The 19,262-nt window shown below is 54.9% G+C and overlaps 1 protein-coding gene across 1 annotated transcript; it reads left to right on the forward strand.

Annotated features, from left to right (window-relative positions):
* Window positions 1-7,987: 7,987 nt before the first annotated feature.
* Window positions 7,988-18,879, forward strand: AKAP17A (A-kinase anchoring protein 17A). Its single transcript, XM_054677120.2, has 5 exons — window positions 7,988-8,153; window positions 9,852-10,632; window positions 11,767-11,915; window positions 15,586-15,826; window positions 17,046-18,879. Exons 2-5 carry the CDS (start codon window positions 9,871-9,873, stop codon window positions 17,979-17,981), a joined length of 2,088 nt encoding a protein of 695 aa, XP_054533095.1. The 5' UTR covers window positions 7,988-8,153; window positions 9,852-9,870; the 3' UTR covers window positions 17,982-18,879.
* The last annotated feature ends 383 nt before the right edge of the window (window positions 18,880-19,262 follow it).

Here is a 19,262-nt window from a genome sequence, read left to right on the forward strand (position 1 = left end):
AAACAGAGACCCTACCTCAAAATCAATCAATCAATTAATTAAATTAAATAATATCAGGCAAGAAAAGAGATGTATAAGAGAGTGAGACCCTGCTCAAAACCAAACGATTAATCAATTAAACAAATAATATCAGTCAAGGAAAGAGATGCATAAAACAGAAACCCTACCTCAAAATCAATCAATCAATCAATTATTAAGTTAAATAATATCAGCCAAGAAAAGAGATGCCTAAGACAGAGTGAGACCCTGCCTGAAAATCAATCAATGAATTAATTGAATTAAGCAACATCAGCCAAGCAAAGAGATGTACAAGAGAGAGTCAAGGAGGAGCTGAGACCCACAGCTTCCATTGTCCTCTCCCCAAGGACTCACGGGTGCTGTTCCCTCGTCTTAGCATCAGTGTGTGATGACAGACGTCACGTCAGCCCACCAGGGAAGCTGATCAGAACCTCAGTGTCTGGAGTTTCTACCGGGGCCACCACCACCTTCTGTCTCTGCCACTCAGCTTTACTCTCCAGCCCCTCCTGGAGGTTGAAACTGATACTGCATGTCCCAATATGCCCACCTCTTAGACATCTCTTTTCTTGCCTCATATTATTATTTAATGAATTGATTGATTGATTTTGAGGTAGGGTCTCTGTTTTCACATCTCTTTTCTTGGCTGATATTATTTACTTTAATTAATTGATTTTGAGGCACAGTCTCGCTCTGTCTTAGGCATTTCTTTTCTTGGCTGATATTAATTGATTGATTGATTTTGAGGCATAGTCTCTCTTACATATTTTTTCTTGGCTGATATTATTTACTTTAATTAATTGATCGATTTTGAGGTAGGGTCTCTGTTTTCACATCTCTTTTCTTGGCTGATATTATTTACTTTAATTAATTGATTGATTTTGAGGCACAGTCTCGCTCTGTCTTAGGCATCTCTTTTCTTGACTGTTATTAATTAATTGATTGATTGATTTTGAGGCAGGGTCTCACTCTCGTATATTTTTTCTTGGCTGATATTATTTAATTTAATTGATTGATTGATAGATTTTGAGGTAGAGTCTGTGTTTTATGCATCTCTTTTCTTGACTGATAAATTACATTGTTAGACTCTCCAGGGGCCAAAGCCCGCTTAAGATGACCACACCTGGCTAACTTTTTGTATTTCATTTATTTATTTATTTATTTATTTATTTATTTATTTATTTATTTATTTTGTAGGGATGGAGTCTTGCTATATTGCCCAGGCCGGTCCTGAATTCCTGGGCTCCAGCAATCCTTCCAAGAAAAGAGGTAGACGTCTGTTTGGAAATCGTTACAATTCTTTTTTTTTTTTTTTTTTTTTTTGAGACAGAGTCTAGCTCTGTTGCCCACGCTGGAGTGCAGTGGCAAAATCGTAGTTCACTACGGGCTGGAACTCCTGGGCTCAAGCGATCCTCGTGCCTCAGCCACTCCCGAGTAGCTGAGACTACAGGTGTGTGCCACCACGCCCAGCTCATTTTTTTCTTTTTCTTCTTTTTACAGACTGGGGGGGAGGTCTCGCCATGTTGCCCAGGCTGGCCTTGAACTTCCGGCCTCAAGTAATCCTCCCCCTTCGGCCTCCCAAAGTGCTGGGATTACAGGCATGAGACGCTGCACCTGGCCAACGGCATGCTGAAATCTTCACTGCAGAAAAGGAAAGCACAAAAGGCTTCAGCTGATGATAAGCACTTTGCAGAAGAATACAAAACGCTGATATTAAAAAAAAAAATGACTTGGGCTAGGGTGTGGTCTGCCGAGGAGGACAGAGAAGGGATATTAAGCGGGGGGCAGATGTGTTTTTCACGGGAGAGATTGTAGGAACCTTCCGTGCTGCAGAAGGATGGAATGGCCGTGGGTCTAGATGAGTCTCTGAGTCACGCATGAGCTCATAGCGTCCAGGTAGAGCCTGTGGTTGTGTTGTGCTGAGTTAGAAATCTGTTTTTATCTGTCACTTCCTCTGGCCCGCACGGCCTCTCACGCGATGGTGGAGAGAATTACCCCGTTTCCCGGAGTGGAATGTTTGTTTACTGAGTGCCCGCCTCTGGTTCAAAGACGGACTCTGCATTTTCAGTGTGGTTTGCTGTTTCTTTGGGCAGATGGGTCAGTGTCCTCACGCCTTAAAATGTCCTCTGGGACTTCTGGACAGTATTCCTTGAATCTCCATCTTTCTTCCAACATTTAGCAAGATGAGGACTGGAATTTTCTTCCTGTCTTTCTTCCTCCCTCCCTCCCTCCCTCCTTTCTTTCTTTCTCTCTTTCCTTTTCTTTCTCTCTCTCTCTCTTTTTTTTTTTTTGTGAGATGGAGTCTTGCTCTGTCGCCAGGCTGGAGTGCAGTGGTGTGATTTTGGCTCACTGCAACGGTGAAACCCCGTCTGTACTAAAAATACAAAAAATTAGCCAGGCGTGGTGGCAGGTGCCTGTAGTCCCAGCTACTCGGGAGGCTGAGGCAGGAGAATGGTGTGAACCCAGGAGGCGGAGGTTGCAGTGAGCCAAGATCGCGCCACTGCACTCCAGCCTGGGCGACAGAGCGAGACTCTGTCAAAAAAAAAAAAAAAAAAAAAAAAAAAATAGCCAGGCATGGTGGCGTAGCTGTAATCACAGCTACTCGGCGGCTTGAGGCAGGAGAATCCCTTGAACCCAGGAGGCCGAGTTTCCAGTCAGCTGAGATTGCATCTCTGCACCCTAGCCTGGGCAACAGAGCGAGACTCCATCTCAAAAAAACAAAACAAAACAAAAAAGATATTTCAGGGAAACAGCCCACCTCAGAAGCATCATGCAGAAATTCCTCCCATTCATCCAGGTCAACCCAAAACAACTGAAAACCTTTTTCTCCATTTTCAGGTGAAGAGATGCAGAAGGTCCAAGAGGATTTCACAGAGTTCACAGAAACCAGCTCCTCAAGAGGTATCAAGTCACCCAAGAATAGACAAGCAGGATGATGCACGCGGATCTTCTAGATGCTTCCAGATCTTCCAGATGCTCCCAGAAGAGCTAGAGCAGAGGCAATGAGGCTGAATGTCCGAGGAATGTGCTGTGGACTCTTCTCGTTTTTTTATTTTTGTTTTTTTGTTTTTGTTGCTGTGTTTTTTGTTTTTTGCTTGTTTTTGTTGTTGTTGTGATTTTTGTTTGTTTGTTTTTGTTTGTTTGTTTGTTTTTGAGACAGAGTCTTGCCCTGTTGCCAGACTGGAGTGCAGTGGCATGATCTTGGCTCACTGCAACCTCGGTCTCCCAGGTTCAAGCGATTCTCCCGCCTCAGCCTCCCGAGTAACTGGGATTACAGGTGCACGCCACCACGCCCAGCTAATTTTCATATTTTTAGTAGAAACGGGGTTTCACCATGTTGGCCAGGCTGGTCTCAAACTCCTGACCTCGTGATCCACCTGCCTTGGCCTCCCCAAGTGCTGGGATTACAGGCATGAGCCCGTTTGTTTGTTTGTTTGTTTTGAGACAGAGTCTAGCTCTGTCGCCCAGGCTGGAGTGCAGTGGCCAGATCTCGGCTCACTACAAGCTCCGCCCCTCCAGGTTAATGTATTTTTAGTAGAGACGGGGTTTCATCATGTGGCCCAGGCTAGTCTCGAACTCCTGACCTCATGATCCACCCGCCTCGGCCTCCCCAAGTGCTGGGATTATACAGGCCTGAGCCACCGCAGCCAGCCTTTCTTGTTTATTTATTTATTTTTTTATGTATTTATTTTTTTTGAGACAGAGTCTCGCTCTGTTGCCCAGGCTGGAGTGCAGTGGTGCGATCTCGGCTCACTGCAAGCTCCGCCCCTCCAGGTTTAAGCAATTCTCTGCCTCAGCCTCCGGAGTAGCTGGGATTACAGGGGTGTGCCACCACGCCCAGCTAATTTTTTGTACTTTTAGTAGACATGGGGTTTCACCATCTTGGCCAGGCTGGTCTCGAACTCCTGACCTCGTGATCCACCTGCCTCGGCCTCCCCAAGTGCTGGGATTACAGGCGTGAGCCACCGTGCCCAGCCCGAGACCTTCTTTTAAGTGCTCACCTGATTAGGTCGGGCCTACCTAGAATACTCTCCTGTTTGATTATCTTGAAGTCTGTTGACTAGAGAGCTTATTGCATCTGGAAAGTTCCAGCACCTTTGCTGCAGCATCATGAGACTGATATCTCAGAATCTTTTTATTTGCCTTTCATGCTCAATTCATGGAAATGATACAGACTGGGTACACAACAAAGACTCATGGCTACCTCCCCATGACAAAGGATTACGGCTGCAGATATCCGAGAACTTTGTTTTTTTATTCCTGGGGTACATTCAGGAGACGGATGTTTTGCTCCAAAATGCTTTAGGAGGCCAAGCATTTTCCTTAAAGGTTTTCCAGATTATTATAACCATCCTTTGGTGCTTGCTGGTTCTGAAGGAGTGAATATCTCCTTCGGAATTTGCTTTGTAAATACCTTCAGGGAACTAGCTGAGTGGCAAAGTGGTTTCCGAATTTAACAGCTCCCCCAGGGAAACACACACCAATGGTATGTAAAGCAGCAGCAGCGAGAAGAATTTTAAAGAGAACCCCAAACGCTTTCGTGTCCCTAAGAAGAAGAAGAATGTACATGCAGGCAGCAAAGGGGTGTGTCTCACTGAGAAGCCTGCTTGGGTTCACAGAATGGTCCCCGTCCTGGGGAACCTGGTGTGTTTGTTTTCTCCTTGGTCAAGTAGAGACTCATAATCATATTAATATTAGCCTTTATGGACAACATGGCTCACACAATGCAAACGCCCCCCAAATACCCACAAGCCCTCTTCTTCCTTCCCCTTCCCCTCCCCTCTCTTCCCCTCTCCTCCCCACCTTCCCCTCCCCTCTCCTCCCTCCTTCCCCTCCCCTCTCCTCCCTCCTTCCCCTCCCCTCTCCTCCCTCCTTCCCCTGCCCTCTCCTCCCCGCCTTCCCCTGCCCTCTCCTCCCCCCTTCCCCTCCCCTCTTCTCCCTTCCCTTCCCCTCCTCTTCCAATCCCTTCTTTCCTCCCATCCCCTCCTCCCTTCCCTTCCCCTCCCCTCCCCTTCCTCTCCCTTCCCCTCCCCTCCCCTCCCTTCCCCTCCCCTCCCTTCCCCTCCCCTTCCCTCCCCTCTCCTCCCCTCCCTTCCCTTCCCCTCTCCTCCCCGCCTTCCCCTCCCCTCTCCTCCCTCCTTCCCCTGCCCTCTCCTCCCCCCTTCCCCTCCCCTCTTCTCCCTTCCCTTCCCCTCCTCTTCCAATCCCTTCTTTCCTCCCATCCCCTCCTCCCTTCCCTTCCCCTCCCCTCCCCTTCCTCTCCCTTCCCCTCCCCTCCCTTCCCCTCCCTTCCCCTCCCTTCCCTTCCCCTCCCCTCCCTTCCCTTCCCCTCCCCTCCCCTCCCTTCCCCTCCCCTCCCTTCCCCTCCCCTCCCCCCTCCCCCTTTCCTCCGCTCCCTTCCCCTTCCCTCTCCTCCCCCCTTCCCCTCCCCTTCCCTTCTTTCCTCCCATCCCCTCCTCACCTCCCCTCTCTTCCCGTCCCCTCCCTTCCCCTCCCCTCCCTTCCCCTCTCCTCCCCTCCCTTCCCCTCTCCTCCCCTCCCCTCTCCTCCCCTCCCCTCCTCTCCCTTCCCCTCCCTTCCCCTCCATTCCCCTCCATTCCCCTCCCTTCCCCTCCCCTCCCCTTCTTTTGAGACGGAGTCTTCCTCTTGTCATCCAGGCTGGAGTGCAATGGCGCAATCTTGGCTCACTGCGACCTCCACCTCCCGGGTTCAAGCAATTCTCCTGCCTCAGCCTCCGGAATAGCTGGGATTACAGGTGCGCACCACCATGCCCAGCTAATTTTTTTATTTTTAGTAAAGACAGGGTTTCACCATGTTGGCCACACTGGTCTCAAACTCCTGACCTCAGGTGATCCACCCGCCTTGGCCTGCCAAAGTGCTGGGATTACAGGCAGGAGCCACCGTACCCGGCCTAAACCGCAGACTTTTATGTCTCACGGTTCTGGAGGCTGAGAGTCCAAGATCAATGAGTGGGAGGTTCAGTGTCTGGTGAGGACCCGCTTCCTGGTTCACAGGTGGTTCCTTCTGGCTGTGTCCTCACATGGTGGAAAGGGCGAGAGAGCTCTCTGGGGCCTGTCTTCTAAGAGCACAAATCCCACTCATGACCTAACCACCTCCTAAAAGCACCACCTCTAATACTCTTGCAGTGGGAACTGAGTTTGAACTTGAGTTTTGGAAGGACAGAAACATGGAAGGCATAGCAACCCTCTTACACAGCCCGGCCCCTCTGAAGCCTGCCTGGGTTCACAGAATGGTCCGTCTTCCTCAGGCCCCTGGTGTGTTCGCTTTCTACTTTGTTGATAGCTGATGTTGAGCAATGCAAGATTTCTGTTCTGATTATCTGACCCTGGATATCCAGTTTGGGTACTTGTGACATATTTGGGACGTCAGAAGCACGTACCTCTCACATAGAGCATGGCATACTTAATAAACAATAAATTATAATAGATAAAAAATGAATAATGCATTATAAATTATCATTATTTATTTATTTATTTATTGGAGACAGAGTCTCGCTCTGTTGCCCAGGATGGAGTGCAGTGGCGCCATCTTCACTCACTGCAACCTCTGCCTCCTGGGTTCAAGTGATTCTCGGGCCTGCCTCAGCCTCCTGAGTAGCTGGGACTACAGGCACCCACCTCCACACCCGGCTAGTTTTTTGTCTTTTTAGTAGAGACGGGGTTTTACCATGCTGGCCAGGCTGGTCTTTTTTTTGTTTTGTTTTGACATGGAGTCTCGCTCTGTCAACCAGGCTGGAGTGCAGTGGCACGATCTCGGCTCACTGCAAGCCCCACCTCCCAGGTTCACACCATTCTCCTGCCACAGCCTCCAGAGTAGCTGCGACTACAGGTGCCCACCACCACGCCCGGCTGATTATTTTTTGTATTTTTAGTAAAGACGGGGTTTCATCGTGTTAGCCAGGATGGTCTTGAGCTCCTGACCTCATCATCCGCACATCTCGGCCTCCCAAAGTGCTGGGATTACAGGCATGAGCCACCACGCCCTGCCCCAGGCTGGTCTTGAACTCCTGACCTTGTGATCTGCCCGCCGTGGCCCTCCAAAGTGCTGGCATTACAGACGTGAGCCACCGCACCTGGCCTCATTTATTATTTTGTAATCACATTATAAATTGTCATTTATTATTTGATAATTACATTATAAATGATCATTTCAGAATTACATTATATATTTTCATTTATTTCATAATTACACTATAGATTATCATTTATTATTCCACAATTACATTATAAATTATGATTATATTATACAATAGCATTTGCTTCATAATTACATTAGATTATCATTTATTTTTAAATTACATTATATTTATTTCATAATTACATTATAAATTATAATTAGAAATGATCATTTATTTCATAATTGCAATATAAATTATTATTAATTTCATAATACCATGGTAAGTTATCATTTATTATTTCATAATTACATTATGTAATGGTACGCTTTAATAATTATTAATATACAATTAATAATTATTAACCATTCAATTAATAGTTAATTAACTAGCAATGTATATGTAATTCTATAATTACGTCATAGAATGTGATATCTAATTTATAGACAAATTATATTATTCAAGTATATTACCCATAATTTGCAAGTATAGTATAGAATCCCGTTATAGGATCCTATTACATTTTAGAATTTTATTATCTATATTTGACTCTACAATTGGAATTTAGACCCCACACCGGCCCCCCTCCTGTTTGGCTTGAGGGCTATGACCACAGACCCTGGCCCAAATACCTCCCCTGGTTACCCGCAGACAGGTGGCACCATGGCGGGGGGGGGGGGGGGGGGGGGGGGGGCGGGGCGGACTCGCGCACGCGCAGTGCGAAAGGCCGGGCTCCCGGAAGTCCCTCCTCCCAGGGGCGGAGCCAGGGCAAGAAGGAGAAACCGGGTGCTGCCGCGCGGCCTCTTCCGCGAGCCCGCGCGCCGGAAGTGGAAATGCGTCATAGAGGGCGGGCGGCGACGGCGGTGGCGGCGTCGGAGGCGCCTCCAGGGGACGGTGGCGGCGCCCGGCGGTGAGGCCGCGCCTGTCCGGGGATCGTCGGGGGACGGCGGGAGCTTGGGCCAGCGGCGGCGGCGGCCTGGGACGCAGGCGGAGCCCCGCGCAGGTGAGTGCCACCCCCGTGCCTCCCGGGCCTGGCTGCAGCCGGCGAACGCTTCGCTCCTAGGGCCGGGCCCGGGGGGCCGGGGCTTGGGAGGCGGCGCCTAGGGGTCTCGGAGGTGACGGGGCTGGGGTTGGGGTGCGTGGGGTTGGGGGGCGTGGGGTGCCACCGGGGGGCTGGGAGCGCCTGGGGCCGTACGGGGGAATCGGGGGCTGGGGAGGTCTGCGGTCGGGGTCCGGGGGTCCCTGGAAGTAGGGGTAGGGGCTGGAGCGGTTCCTGGGACTGCACCGAAGGAGGTGAGGCCTGCAGCGGTGTCGGAGGGCTGGGAGCTCGGGGGATCGGATGGGCGGGAGACTAGGAGGCCTGGGACTAGGGGACGTGGCGCTGCGGTCGCTCCTAGGTCTACAGTGGGAAGCAAGGGGCTGTCCGGGGTTTTCGGAGGCTGGGGCGGTGCTGTGTAGGTTGGGGTATTGGGGCTCATCCAGGAGGGTGGTGGGGGGCGGGGAACTGAGGAGCTGAGGGTACCGAGTGGCCAAGGGCCTGAGAATGTGTGGGGCCCTGCCAGGGGTGCCAGCGGCAGCCTGAGGCTATGCTGGGGGGCTGCGGTAGGTGGGAATACCAGGGGCAATGCCGCGTACTGGGGATTGGGCAGCCAGGTGTACCGGGGTGGTCGGAGGGCGCTGGAGGCCAGAGTGGGGAGGGTTCCTGGGTGGTGAAGTTGCTGGGGCCGCTTGGGTTCTGGGGGAGGGTTCACTGGTCTCTGTCCAGGCTGGAGCCCCTCCCTGGTGCCCCACTGACCTTTTCTGGTAGCTTCTCCACCCTCCCTCCCTTCTTTCGCACCTCCCACCTCGGGCTTGGGCGAGGAGGCCGTCTCCTGGGCCTGGCAGGAAGCCTCCAGGTTGATGGGGTGGGCGGCCGGGCCGGAGGCGGTCACCTGAGATGTTTGGGTTTCTGTGTGTGAAGCTTCCTCTACTTGGACTTGGTCGTCAGGAAGTGGCTGCCCGTCAGCTCAGCAGGGAAGAGGTGGGTTAAAGAAGGTGGGCGGAGAAAGAAGGCGCAGATGGGGGACTTCGGCCCCTATAACTTGTGGAAAGTTCCTTGTACTTTTTGGCTTTGAGTGGGTTAAAGCTGGGATACGTCTGGCCTTCGTGGAGATTACTAGGGTTCATGGTTCTGGATTGTTTTTGTAGCCCGAGACTTCCTGTTTTATCAGGGCAAGTACAGGGCCGCCGCCCCCTCCACAAAACCTTTCCAGATGCCTGCAGCTGTGCTCTCCCTGGCCCCTTCCCTTCCCCAGTGTCTTTCTGCCCCTTCCCGTGGAGGTAGGCGTTTGTAGCGTCCCCGTTCCTACTTGACCTGTGTGAGGGGCCTGGTCGTGCTCAGCTTCCTATTCCGCAGGCCTTGGGAGCTGCTAGCTGCTGGCTGCTGGATGTAAGGTGTCGGGCAGTGCTGACCGAGGCTTTGACACTAACCTGTTCTTTATCAGCTCGGCTCTTTCCCCTTTGGTGTACTCTTAATGATTTCAAAAAGTAAAAAACTCCGTTGAGATGGCTGTTAACAAAGTGGAAACCAGTCTCTGACACGGCAGAGAGACACTGCTGTTTCTCTTCTCCGGGTCCAGAAAGTGCCTGCTGGCTTGGCCCCTCCTCAGTGGCGGGGGAGGTGGGGGGTGCCGGTGCTGACTGACTGCCTCTTATGTTTCAGGCCCAAGGTCCCGGAGGCTATGGCAGCGGCTACCATCGTGCACGACACGTCTGAGGCCGTGGAGCTCTGCCCTGCTTACGGCTTGTACCTGAAGCCCATCACCAAGATGACCATCAGCGTGGCGCTCCCACAGCTGAAGCAGCCGGGGAAGTCCATCTCCAACTGGGAGGTGATGGAGAGGCTGAAGGGCATGGTGCACAACCACCAGTTCTCCACGCTGCGTATTTCCAAGAGCACCATGGACTTCATCCGCTTCGAGGGGGAGGTGGAGAACAAGAGCCTGGTCAAGTCTTTTCTGGCCTGCCTGGACGGCAAGACCATCAAGCTCAGCGGCTTCTCCGACATCCTGAAGGTGCGCGCGGCCGAGTTCAAGATCGACTTCCCCACCCGCCACGACTGGGACTCCTTCTTCCGCGACGCCAAGGACATGAACGAGACCCTGCCGGGGGAGCGGCCGGACACCATCCACTTGGAGGGGCTGCCCTGCAAGTGGTTCGCCCTGAAGGAGTCGGGCTCCGAGAAGCCCAGCGAGGACGTCCTGGTCAAGGTGTTTGAGAAGTTCGGGGAGATCCGGAATGTGGACATCCCCATGCTGGACCCCTACCGGGAGGAGATGACGGGCCGCAACTTCCACACCTTCAGTTTCGGGGGGCACTTGAACTTCGAGGCCTATGTGCAGTACCGCGAGTACGTGGGCTTCATCCAGGCCATGAGCGCCCTGCGCGGGATGAAACTCATGTACAAGGGCGAGGACGGCAAGGCCGTGGCCTGCAACATCAAGGTGAGTCCTGGGCACCGAGAGCCACGCGCTTCCTCCCTCCGGCGACTTCCTTCCAGCAGGGTCAGCAGAACGCTCCCAGCCACACCCCTGAGGCTGTGGGGACCTCCCCTAAGTAAAATGGCAGCAACAGTCCTGTGCCTGTCCAGTTTCAGAGGCACAGGCGTGAGGTGGAGTAGGGGTCCCGTGCTGTGGTTTTGGAAATTCGGTATCTTAAGGAAGATGTGGGGGAGACACAGGTCATATAGTAGGTGAGGGGTGGAGCCTCAGGAACTCTGACAGGGATTTGAACCGTGTCAGAACCAAGAGAACCTGGCCTTCCCAGAATGCGCCTTGAAACCAGGGCTGAACGTTCCCTTTAGCCTCATGTGCTTTTTTATTTTTTTTATTTTTATTTTTATTTCGAGACAGAGTCTCGATCTGTTTCCTGGGCTGGAGTGCAGTGGCACAATCTTTGCTCAGTGCATCCTCCGCCTCCTGGGTTCGAGCGATTCTTCTGCCTCAGCCTCCCGAGTAGCTGGGACTACAGGCGCGTGCCATCACACCTGGCTAATTTTTGTATTTTTAGTAGAAACAGGGTTTCGCCATGTTGGCCAGGCTGGTCTCGAACTCCTGACCTCATGAACTGCCTGCCTCGCCCTCCCAAAGTGCTGGGATTACAGGCGTGAGCCACTGCGCTCAGCCTAGCCTCGTGTTTTGACCGTGTTGGCTTCACAGTGACCAATGAGCCAGCCTCCTGGAGGGGGTTTTGTGGCCTTAAGATGTGCCCTGTGGGTGTGGGCAGGCGGCCTGCTCAGTGACTGTGGCCACAGGGAATGGTGGAGCCGGGTAGCGGAAGGGGAGCTGTGTCTCACAGCGGTGGCGTGTCACTTGTTTTCAGTAAGTGGCGAGGGCTAGTTGGTGTTCCTCGCTGAGTCGTAACTCCGTGGGATGAGCTAAGTCTTGAGCCACTGATGGTGACTTGAAGGGATTGGTTTGGCTTCTGGGCTCCACTGTCTGGGTCTGCACCGGACGGGAGCGGTGAGCGGGCGCTCAGGCTCTGAGGCCACTCGGCCCTACGGCCCAGGAGAGGGCGCCTGGCCGTGTGTCTGGGGGGTTTTGGGGGAAGGCCATCTGACACTGTTTTTGCTTTTAAAGGTTTCTTTTGATTCGACCAAACACCTGAGTGATGCCTCAATTAAGAAGCGGCAGCTGGAGAGGCAGAAGCTTCAGGAACTGGAGCAGCAAAGAGAAGAACAAAAGCGCAGAGAGAAGGAAGCGGAGGAGAGGCAGCGAGCGGAGGAAAGGTACCTTCTGCGGGAGCGGGCCCTCGGCGCTGGTGTCCGGCACCTGGGAGTGTGCGCAGACCCGTGTGCGTGTGTCTGCATGTATTCCTGTGCGTGTGTGTGTGCATGCATGCTTGTGAGCTTGTGTGTGTACCTGTGTGCATGGACACATGTATGCCTGTGAACCGGTGTGTGTACTTTGTATGTACGTATGTGCGCCCGAGAGTGTGTGCCAGAGCATCTGTGTGCACATGTGCCTGTGTGCGCGTGCATGTGTGTGAGCTCGTGTGTGTACCTGTGTGCGTATGTACGCATGTGTGCCTACGTGTGTGTGCCTCTGCGTCTGTGCACACATGCCTCTGTGCATGCATGCGTGCCTGTGAGCTCATGTACCTGTGTGCGTATGTACGCATGTGTGCCCACGTGTCTGTGCCTCTGCGTCTGTGCACACATGCCTCTGTGCATGCATGCGTGCCTGTGAGCTCCTGTACCTGTGTGCGTATGTACGCATGTGTGCCCACGTGTGTGTGCCTCTGCACACGTGCCTGTGTGTGTGCATGCGTGTCTGAGCTTATGTGTGTACCTGTGTGTATGTACACATGTGTGCCTACGTGTGTGTGCCTCTGCGTCTGTGCACACATGTGCCTCTGTGTGTACATGCGTGCCTGTGAGCTCGTGTACCTGTGCGTGTGTACGCATGTGTGCCCATGTGTGCCTCTATATCTGTGCGCACGTGCCTGTGTGTGTGTGCATGCGTGCCTGTGAGCTCGTGTACCTGTGTGCATGTGTGTACCTGTGTGTGTATGTGCCCGTGTGCCCACGTGTGTGTGCCTCTGTATCTGTGCACATAGCACACATGTGCCTGTGTGCATGCGTGTGTGCCTGTGAACCCGTGTGTGTACTTGTGTGCGCACGTATGGGTGTGTGTGCGTGCCTGTGGGTGCTCAGCTGTGCACGTGAGGACCTGCATGAGTGGCTGCTTGAGACGCAGCAGAATATGCATGTCTCTCTTTTTCTTGTCACACGTCGTGGTCTGACACGATCTCTGCCGGCTCCCGGCACCGCGCCTTGCCCGAAGAGCCACCTCTTCTCCCTCCACATGCTGTTCACACCTCCTGCTGAAACAAGCAGAATGCCTTGGCTGTTTGCAAGTTTGCATTTAGGTTGAGGCTACATTTACAAAATGAAGTAGAGGGTTGATGGTGATGGCCAGATTTAAAAAAAAACAAAAAAACCAATGATAGGACAAAAACCCGGTTTCACATAAGAGGCCTTTAAAGCAATTGCCTGGGTCGTTCACTGTGGTTGCGGTACCAGAGACAACCTCAGGTCACTCTTTGTAGCCCCTTTTATCTTCTTAGTATTGCAGGAGGGAACCAACAACTTCCTGTGAATCCCGTGAGGCGGAATCCTCCTCCTCCTCCTACTCCATCCCTCCCACCCTCCTAGTGAGGCGGATTCCTCCTCTTCCTCCTCCGTCTCTCCTGCCGTGTCCTCTGACGACTTTGGTGCGTCCTGCACGTCTGTTGCGCTTCATGTCGCCGATATCAAGTCTGGGACGTGTTGGACTTGGCTGGGGGGCTCCTGGACAGCCTCTGGTGGGACCGAGTTGGTCCGTTTTGTTTCCATTTCTCACTGCTTTATGTGACGCTGGTGCCAGCGTGTTGATGTGTGTGGCCAGTGATGTTTGCACAAGAGTCCCGGCACTGAACTCCTGGGAGCAGGTCCATCCTGCCCGTGGTGTTCTTTACGTAGCCCCCGTTGCCTCCCCAGGGGAGAGTCGGGTTGTCAGCCTCTGAATCTGAACCCCGAGGGCTCCTTAGGTGAGGCAGGTGCAGTGTGTAAGCGAGTGGCTGTGAATGTGCTGGCGGGGGGCCCATGTCAGCCGTCAGGATTCCCAGGACCTAAGGCAGGCAGCACAGAGAGGCAGACGCCCTGGGAGGGAGGGACATGCTGCTGCGTCGCCATCCTGGGAGGCGGCCCCTGGGAGGGGCGGTTCGGATGTGGGGTTGAGTCCAGGTCCCCTGTGTCAGCCGCTGTCAGGCCGACCAGGACAGCTGGGGTGGGAGACAGTCCTGGGACGTTACAGGGACTCTTCCGGGCTGCAGACACAGCCCAGGCCTGGCCGAATGTGCCTGTCCACATTCTGGAAGTGTGGAGTGGGACTTAGAGCCTCGGACCTCTCAGTGTTGCAGGAGTGTCCCCGCAACATTTCAGAAAGCAGCTTGCGGGTGCGGAGAAGAAGCTGCATCCTTGATCTTTCCCTGAGGAGAGATGGACGTTGGAGTAGTGGAGTGTGTCTCTGCAGGGAAGGGACCCCGTCTGCGTGGCCAGACCACAGAGGGATTGGGGGAAGCGGGGCCGGGCCATGAGGTTCTCGAGAGCAGGATAGGGTGTCCAGAGCCCCAGGGAGGGGCAGGCGTGTTGTCTGGGGGAGCTGGCCAGGAGGGCTCCACACGCAGGGCCGTACTTGCCCCCGCTGTCCCCCAGTGTCCTTCCTCAGAGGCTGAGCATGAGGGGAGGCCCAGGGCAGCCTCCTGCATTTCTTTCTGGTGGGTGGAGATGAGGCGTGTTTGCTTGTTCAGCCCTCACGGGTAACTTTGAGCTTGATGAGAGCTGTCCTCTGAAAGCTGCCCAGCCTCGAGGCGTCGGTGTGAGTCCCGCCTAAGGGCGTGCTGTGTGCTGGGCTGCCCTGAGCCACCCTCCAAGCTCGTGGGGTGGTGACAGCTCACAGGGCGGTTAAACCTTCAGCACATGAAACTGCCTGAGGACCTGCTGTGGATCACTGCCTGGGCGTCAGCACCTGGCCCGGCCCCCTTCTTGGGGTGGCGGAGCGTGGGATGCCTTTTCTCCCGGCCTGCTCCTCCTTGTCCCCGTGTCTCCTCTCGCCTTGGTGTCTGCGTGGGTCTGTGTCACCCCGGCAGGCTTTGTGGCCTCACTAGGCAGTTGGCACCCACCCAGGCTTCAGAAGTCTCCGCCTCCGTGTCGTGTTCCATAGGAACAGCTGCAACTTGTTCCTATGTCCAGTGTTGGTTGAAATGCATTTGAGAGTGGCAGGGCGGGGGAGGGTGAGCTGGGGAACTCCCTACTGTGTCTTGTGGTCTCTCTCTGGGGACCGTGCCCCTCCCCGGCCGCATTCATCCTCACTTCCTGGACACCCCTCTCCACAGGAAAAGTGCAAGGAGCTGAGTGGCGTGGCTGTGGTTGGATTAGTTTAGAGAGAGGTCCCCCCGTGCCAGTGCTGTGTGGTGCCCTCACAGGAGTCCTGCACAACAAGGAGTCACCCAGCGCGGTTCCTGGTGGGCAGAAGCGGCCTCCCCCGCGCCGCCGTGCATCCCGGGGCCTTGTTGGGCCTGCTGGGGTTCCTCTTTCACCCGTCCGTCCGTCTTTCCCCTGACCGGGGGCGTGGCTTTTGATGTGGTCGGTCCAGTGGTCGTTTTCTTCGTGGTTTCAGGGTTGGGTCGCACTTAGCAGGACGGTGTGTTGGAAGGTCACGGAACTCCTCGCCCGGCTCACTCCTTCCACCTCTCGGGCTGCTTTGAGTCAACTGAGGTCCACTTTGGGATAAAGAGTTAAATGCTTAATCGTTGCACTGTGGCCTGTTCCGCCGTGTGTGAAAAGCCGCTTGTATGGTGTGTGGTGTGTTGGCTGCAGCGCGCTCTGTGACGAGCCCCCGGTGTGTTCCACACAGGAAACAGAAGGAGCTGGAAGAGCTGGAGCGAGAGAGGAAAAGAGAAGAGAAGCTTCGCAAGAGGGAGCAGAAGCAGAGGGACCGTGAGCTGCGCCGGAATCAGAAGAAGCTGGAGAAGCTGCAGGCGGAGGAGCAGAAGCAGCTGCAGGAGAAGATCAAGCTGGAGGAGCGCAAGCTGCTGCTGGCCCAGAGGAACCTGCAGTCCATCCGGCTCATCGCCGAGCTGCTCAGCAGAGCCAAGGTACCCGGGGGCTCCCTCTGCAGCCGCCAGCCGCGCCCGGGCTGCCCTCGGTGCCCTCCCCTGAAATGCGGGCGGCGTCACAGCGCCGTTTCCCCGCCGGCTGCAGCTGTAGCCACGAAACCAGCTTTAATGCCGAGGATGACGGCTCCTGCCCGGGAGGGTGTAGCGCTCGTCTGTCGTGATTTCAGAGCTGTGACAGTTTCCTTTTGCAAAGCTGGTGCATTCAGGTTCCCCGAGCAGGCTGGCAGCCTCCCGGGGGCCGCGGCAGAGGCTCTCTGTTTCCTTTGGGTCGGGGCAGTGGCAGAGAGTGCAGGGGGCCGCTCTCTCTGGCCCATGCCTCTGTGTGTGGTCAGCTGGCCTGGCTGTGACCTCACCAGTGGCCCAGAGCAGAGGGGCAAGGTGGGCTGGGGGGAGGGCTGAGCACACAGAGGGGGCCTGCCGTGGGCCCGGGTCCCTCCTCCGCAGCGTGAACCTGACAGGTCTCACCAGCGCCGGTACTGACGACCCCCTCAGCACCAAGAGCCTCCCTGCTCCTCCTGCAGGCGCGACTGGTAACTCCCATGAGCCCGGGGCCAGGGCCCACAGACAGACAGACCTCCCCAGGACAGACGTCCCCGGCACGCTCCTTGTCCTCAGGAGGGCCGCGTCCCCCTGGAGTCCAACGCGGGGCGACCCCATAACCTGTTGTCTGATTACAGTTGTGATAAGTCCCCGGGAAGGAGCATGACAAGAGGCTGAGACATGTGGCAGCCCAGTCCTTACCTCATGGTGAATATTGAAGACACTAACCCAGGCTAGGCCAGGCTCGCCCCGCAGCTACGGCGGCGGCATGTGTCTGCGGCGTCATCTCAGCTCCCTGTTGCTGGCGGCCGCTTGTGACCTAACCGCAGGCGCCTGTGTGCAACGTGGTGGGGCTCCCGGCAGGGCCCGGCTCTGCCCAAGAGGCCCGCCCTGGGGCTGCGCCGAGTCGCTTTGCCAAGGGGTTTCCTTCTCACTCAGACGCATGATGGCCCCAGGTGTGGCCGCGGGAGCCGAGGGATGGACGGGCTGGACCTGGCTCGCCGTAGGAGACGCCCCCCACCCCAGGGCTGGAGTCCAGCCAGGCCGCTGATCCTGCATCCCCAGACCATGGGGCCTCCAAACACCTTCCCAGCTCCTGTCCCACGTGTCCGGCCAGGCTCGGGAACCGGGCTCAGCTGCACTTTCCTCTTCCCCGCAGGCTGTGAAGCTACGGGAACAGGAGCAGAAGGAGGAGAAGCTGAGGCTCCAGCAGCAGGAGGAGCGGCGGCGGCTGCAGGAGGCCGAGCTGCGGCGCGTGGAGGAGGAGAAGGAGCGCGCGCTGGGCCTGCAGCGGAAAGAGCGGGAGCTGCGCGAGCGGCTGCTGAGCATCCTGCTGAGCAAGAAGCCGGACGACGGCCACGCGCACGACGAGCTGGCCGTGGCACACGCCGACCTGCTGCAGCCCGTCCTGGACATCCTGCAGACCGTGTCGTCCGGCTGTGTGAGCGCCACCACGCTGCACCCCCTCGGGGGCCAGCCCCCGGCCGGTGCCCCCAAGGAGAGCCCGGCCCACCCAGAAGCCGACGGCGCTCCCAAAAGCGTGAACGGGAGCGTGGCCGAGGAGGCCCCGTGCAAGGAGGGCCAGAGCTCCTGTCGTGTGGCCCCCGAGGATGGCTCTCCAGAGAAGAGGTGCCCGGGCGGCGTCCTCTCCTGCATTCCTGACAACAACCAACAGCCCAAGGGCATCCCTGCCTGCGAGCAGAATGTCTCCAAAAAGGACACCCGGTCGGAACAGGACAAGTGCAACCGGGAGCCCAGCAAGGGCCGGGGCCGGGCCACCGGAGACGGGCTTGATGACCGGCACAAGCGGGAGAGGAGCCGGGCCAGGCGGGCCGGCAGCAGGGAGGACGGGAGGCCGCGCAAGGAGCGGCGGCCCCACAAGAAGCACGCCTACAAGGATGACAGCCCCCGCCGGCGCAGCACGAGCCCGGACCACACCCGGTCTCGGAGGTCCCACAGCAAAGACAGGCACCGGAGGGAGCGGAGCCGGGAGCGGAGGGGCAGCGCCAGCAGGAAGCACAGCCGCCACCGCCGCCGAAGCGAGCGGTCGCGCTCCCGGTCCCCGAGCAGGCACCGCAGTACCTGGAACAGGTAATGACGGGCACGGCCTGTCCAGGAAAGACCAGGACCTGCTCGAGCCTCCTGGCCGCTCCTTGGCCGCTCTCCATCCACCCCTGCAAAGCCAAGACCCTTCTGCAGCCACGAATGTCCAAGGAGCCCGCTGGCAGGAAGGAAGACACCATGCTTTAGAGATGCATCTTTCTCCACTCACCACAGCGTACTTGGCACTTCAGTTTCAAACACGTAGTCCTTTAAAACTTGATCCGATAGCTTTAACGCGGCCGCTCCTCTCTCAGTCAGGAAAATTGCACAGACCGACAGTCGTGAGGATGGCAGAGCTGCTGCATTCCCCCACACGGGGATTTCTGTGTCTGCTTGGCGACCTCCGTGCGTGCACGGGCCACCAGAGTCACACTGGCACTGAAAAGAAAGCGTTGCCCTGGTGATTTTTTCCCCCTGTTTGTAATTTTAACTGATCAGGAAATGCAGTTTGGGTGGGATGCCGAATCGTCGTGCTGACATTGAGTCACGGATGAGGAAGGTACAAGTCCTTTAAGATCAAAACTCAAACGGGCCGTTCTTTCTAAGGTGTCGGTATGTGGGGAGTGGTACAAAATGGTCTCATGCTCCTTCAAAAACATTCACTTTTTACAACTTCAAGGAATTAAGCATAAAAAAGATCGGTTAAAAGCTTTGGTTTCTAGTAAAGGTTAGTGTGTGTGGTTTTTTTAAGAAGCTGTTTTGCTAAATTATTTTTACTTGGAATGTTTCAAACAGATTTCAGGCTGCAAACTTGTTTTGTAATCGTTTGCTTCTCCAAGTGAAGCTCAGAAATACCTAAAAATAGCTGTAACGTTCGCGTTAGGAAAGATGGTGTTTATTCCAGTTTGCATTTTTATGGTGAAATAAAATCCTTTTCCAATGAACTAAAATTTTTCACGCTTACGATTTTTGTGTTTTTATGTTCCTTAGACTGCATTATTCAGCTGAGGCTAGCCAAGTGTGCGTGAAACCAGTAGAGATCGTTCGCTTTTCCTAGAACTGCTGATTCAATGATGACATATCCCACAGCTCTCCCGCAGCTGTACGGTGGTAGTAACCTTCTGAGAGGAGAATCCTGGCTCTTAAGAGGCATCTGATTTGTTTGCTGAGAACATAAACTTAGCCAAATTCCCAAAACCAATCTTTTTTAAAGCCAAGGAGCTGTTTTTAAAGCAAATTTAAAAGACGGTTGTTCTTTTTTTTTTGAGACGGAGTCTTGCTCTGTCACCCAGGCTGGAGTGCAGTGGCATGATCTCAGCTCACTGCAAGCTCT

The sequence above is a fragment of the Pan troglodytes genome, chromosome X (assembly GCF_028858775.2).
Source record: "Pan troglodytes isolate AG18354 chromosome X, NHGRI_mPanTro3-v2.0_pri, whole genome shotgun sequence".
In the NCBI taxonomy this organism is placed as follows: Eukaryota; Metazoa; Chordata; class Mammalia; order Primates; family Hominidae; genus Pan; species Pan troglodytes.

What these genes read in the sequence shown, in the direction of transcription:
- AKAP17A (XM_054677120.2), top strand. Translation starts at nt 9,871, where the DNA reads ATGGCAGCGGCTACCATCGTGCACGACACGTCTGAGGCCGTGGAGCTC. An exon ending in CCGTGGCCTGCAACATCAAG is followed by an intron (nt 10,633 to 11,766) that starts GTGAGTCCTGGG and finishes TTGCTTTTAAAG; the next exon opens with GTTTCTTTTGATTCGACCAA. An exon ending in AGGCAGCGAGCGGAGGAAAG is followed by an intron (nt 11,916 to 15,585) that starts GTACCTTCTGCG and finishes TGTTCCACACAG; the next exon opens with GAAACAGAAGGAGCTGGAAG.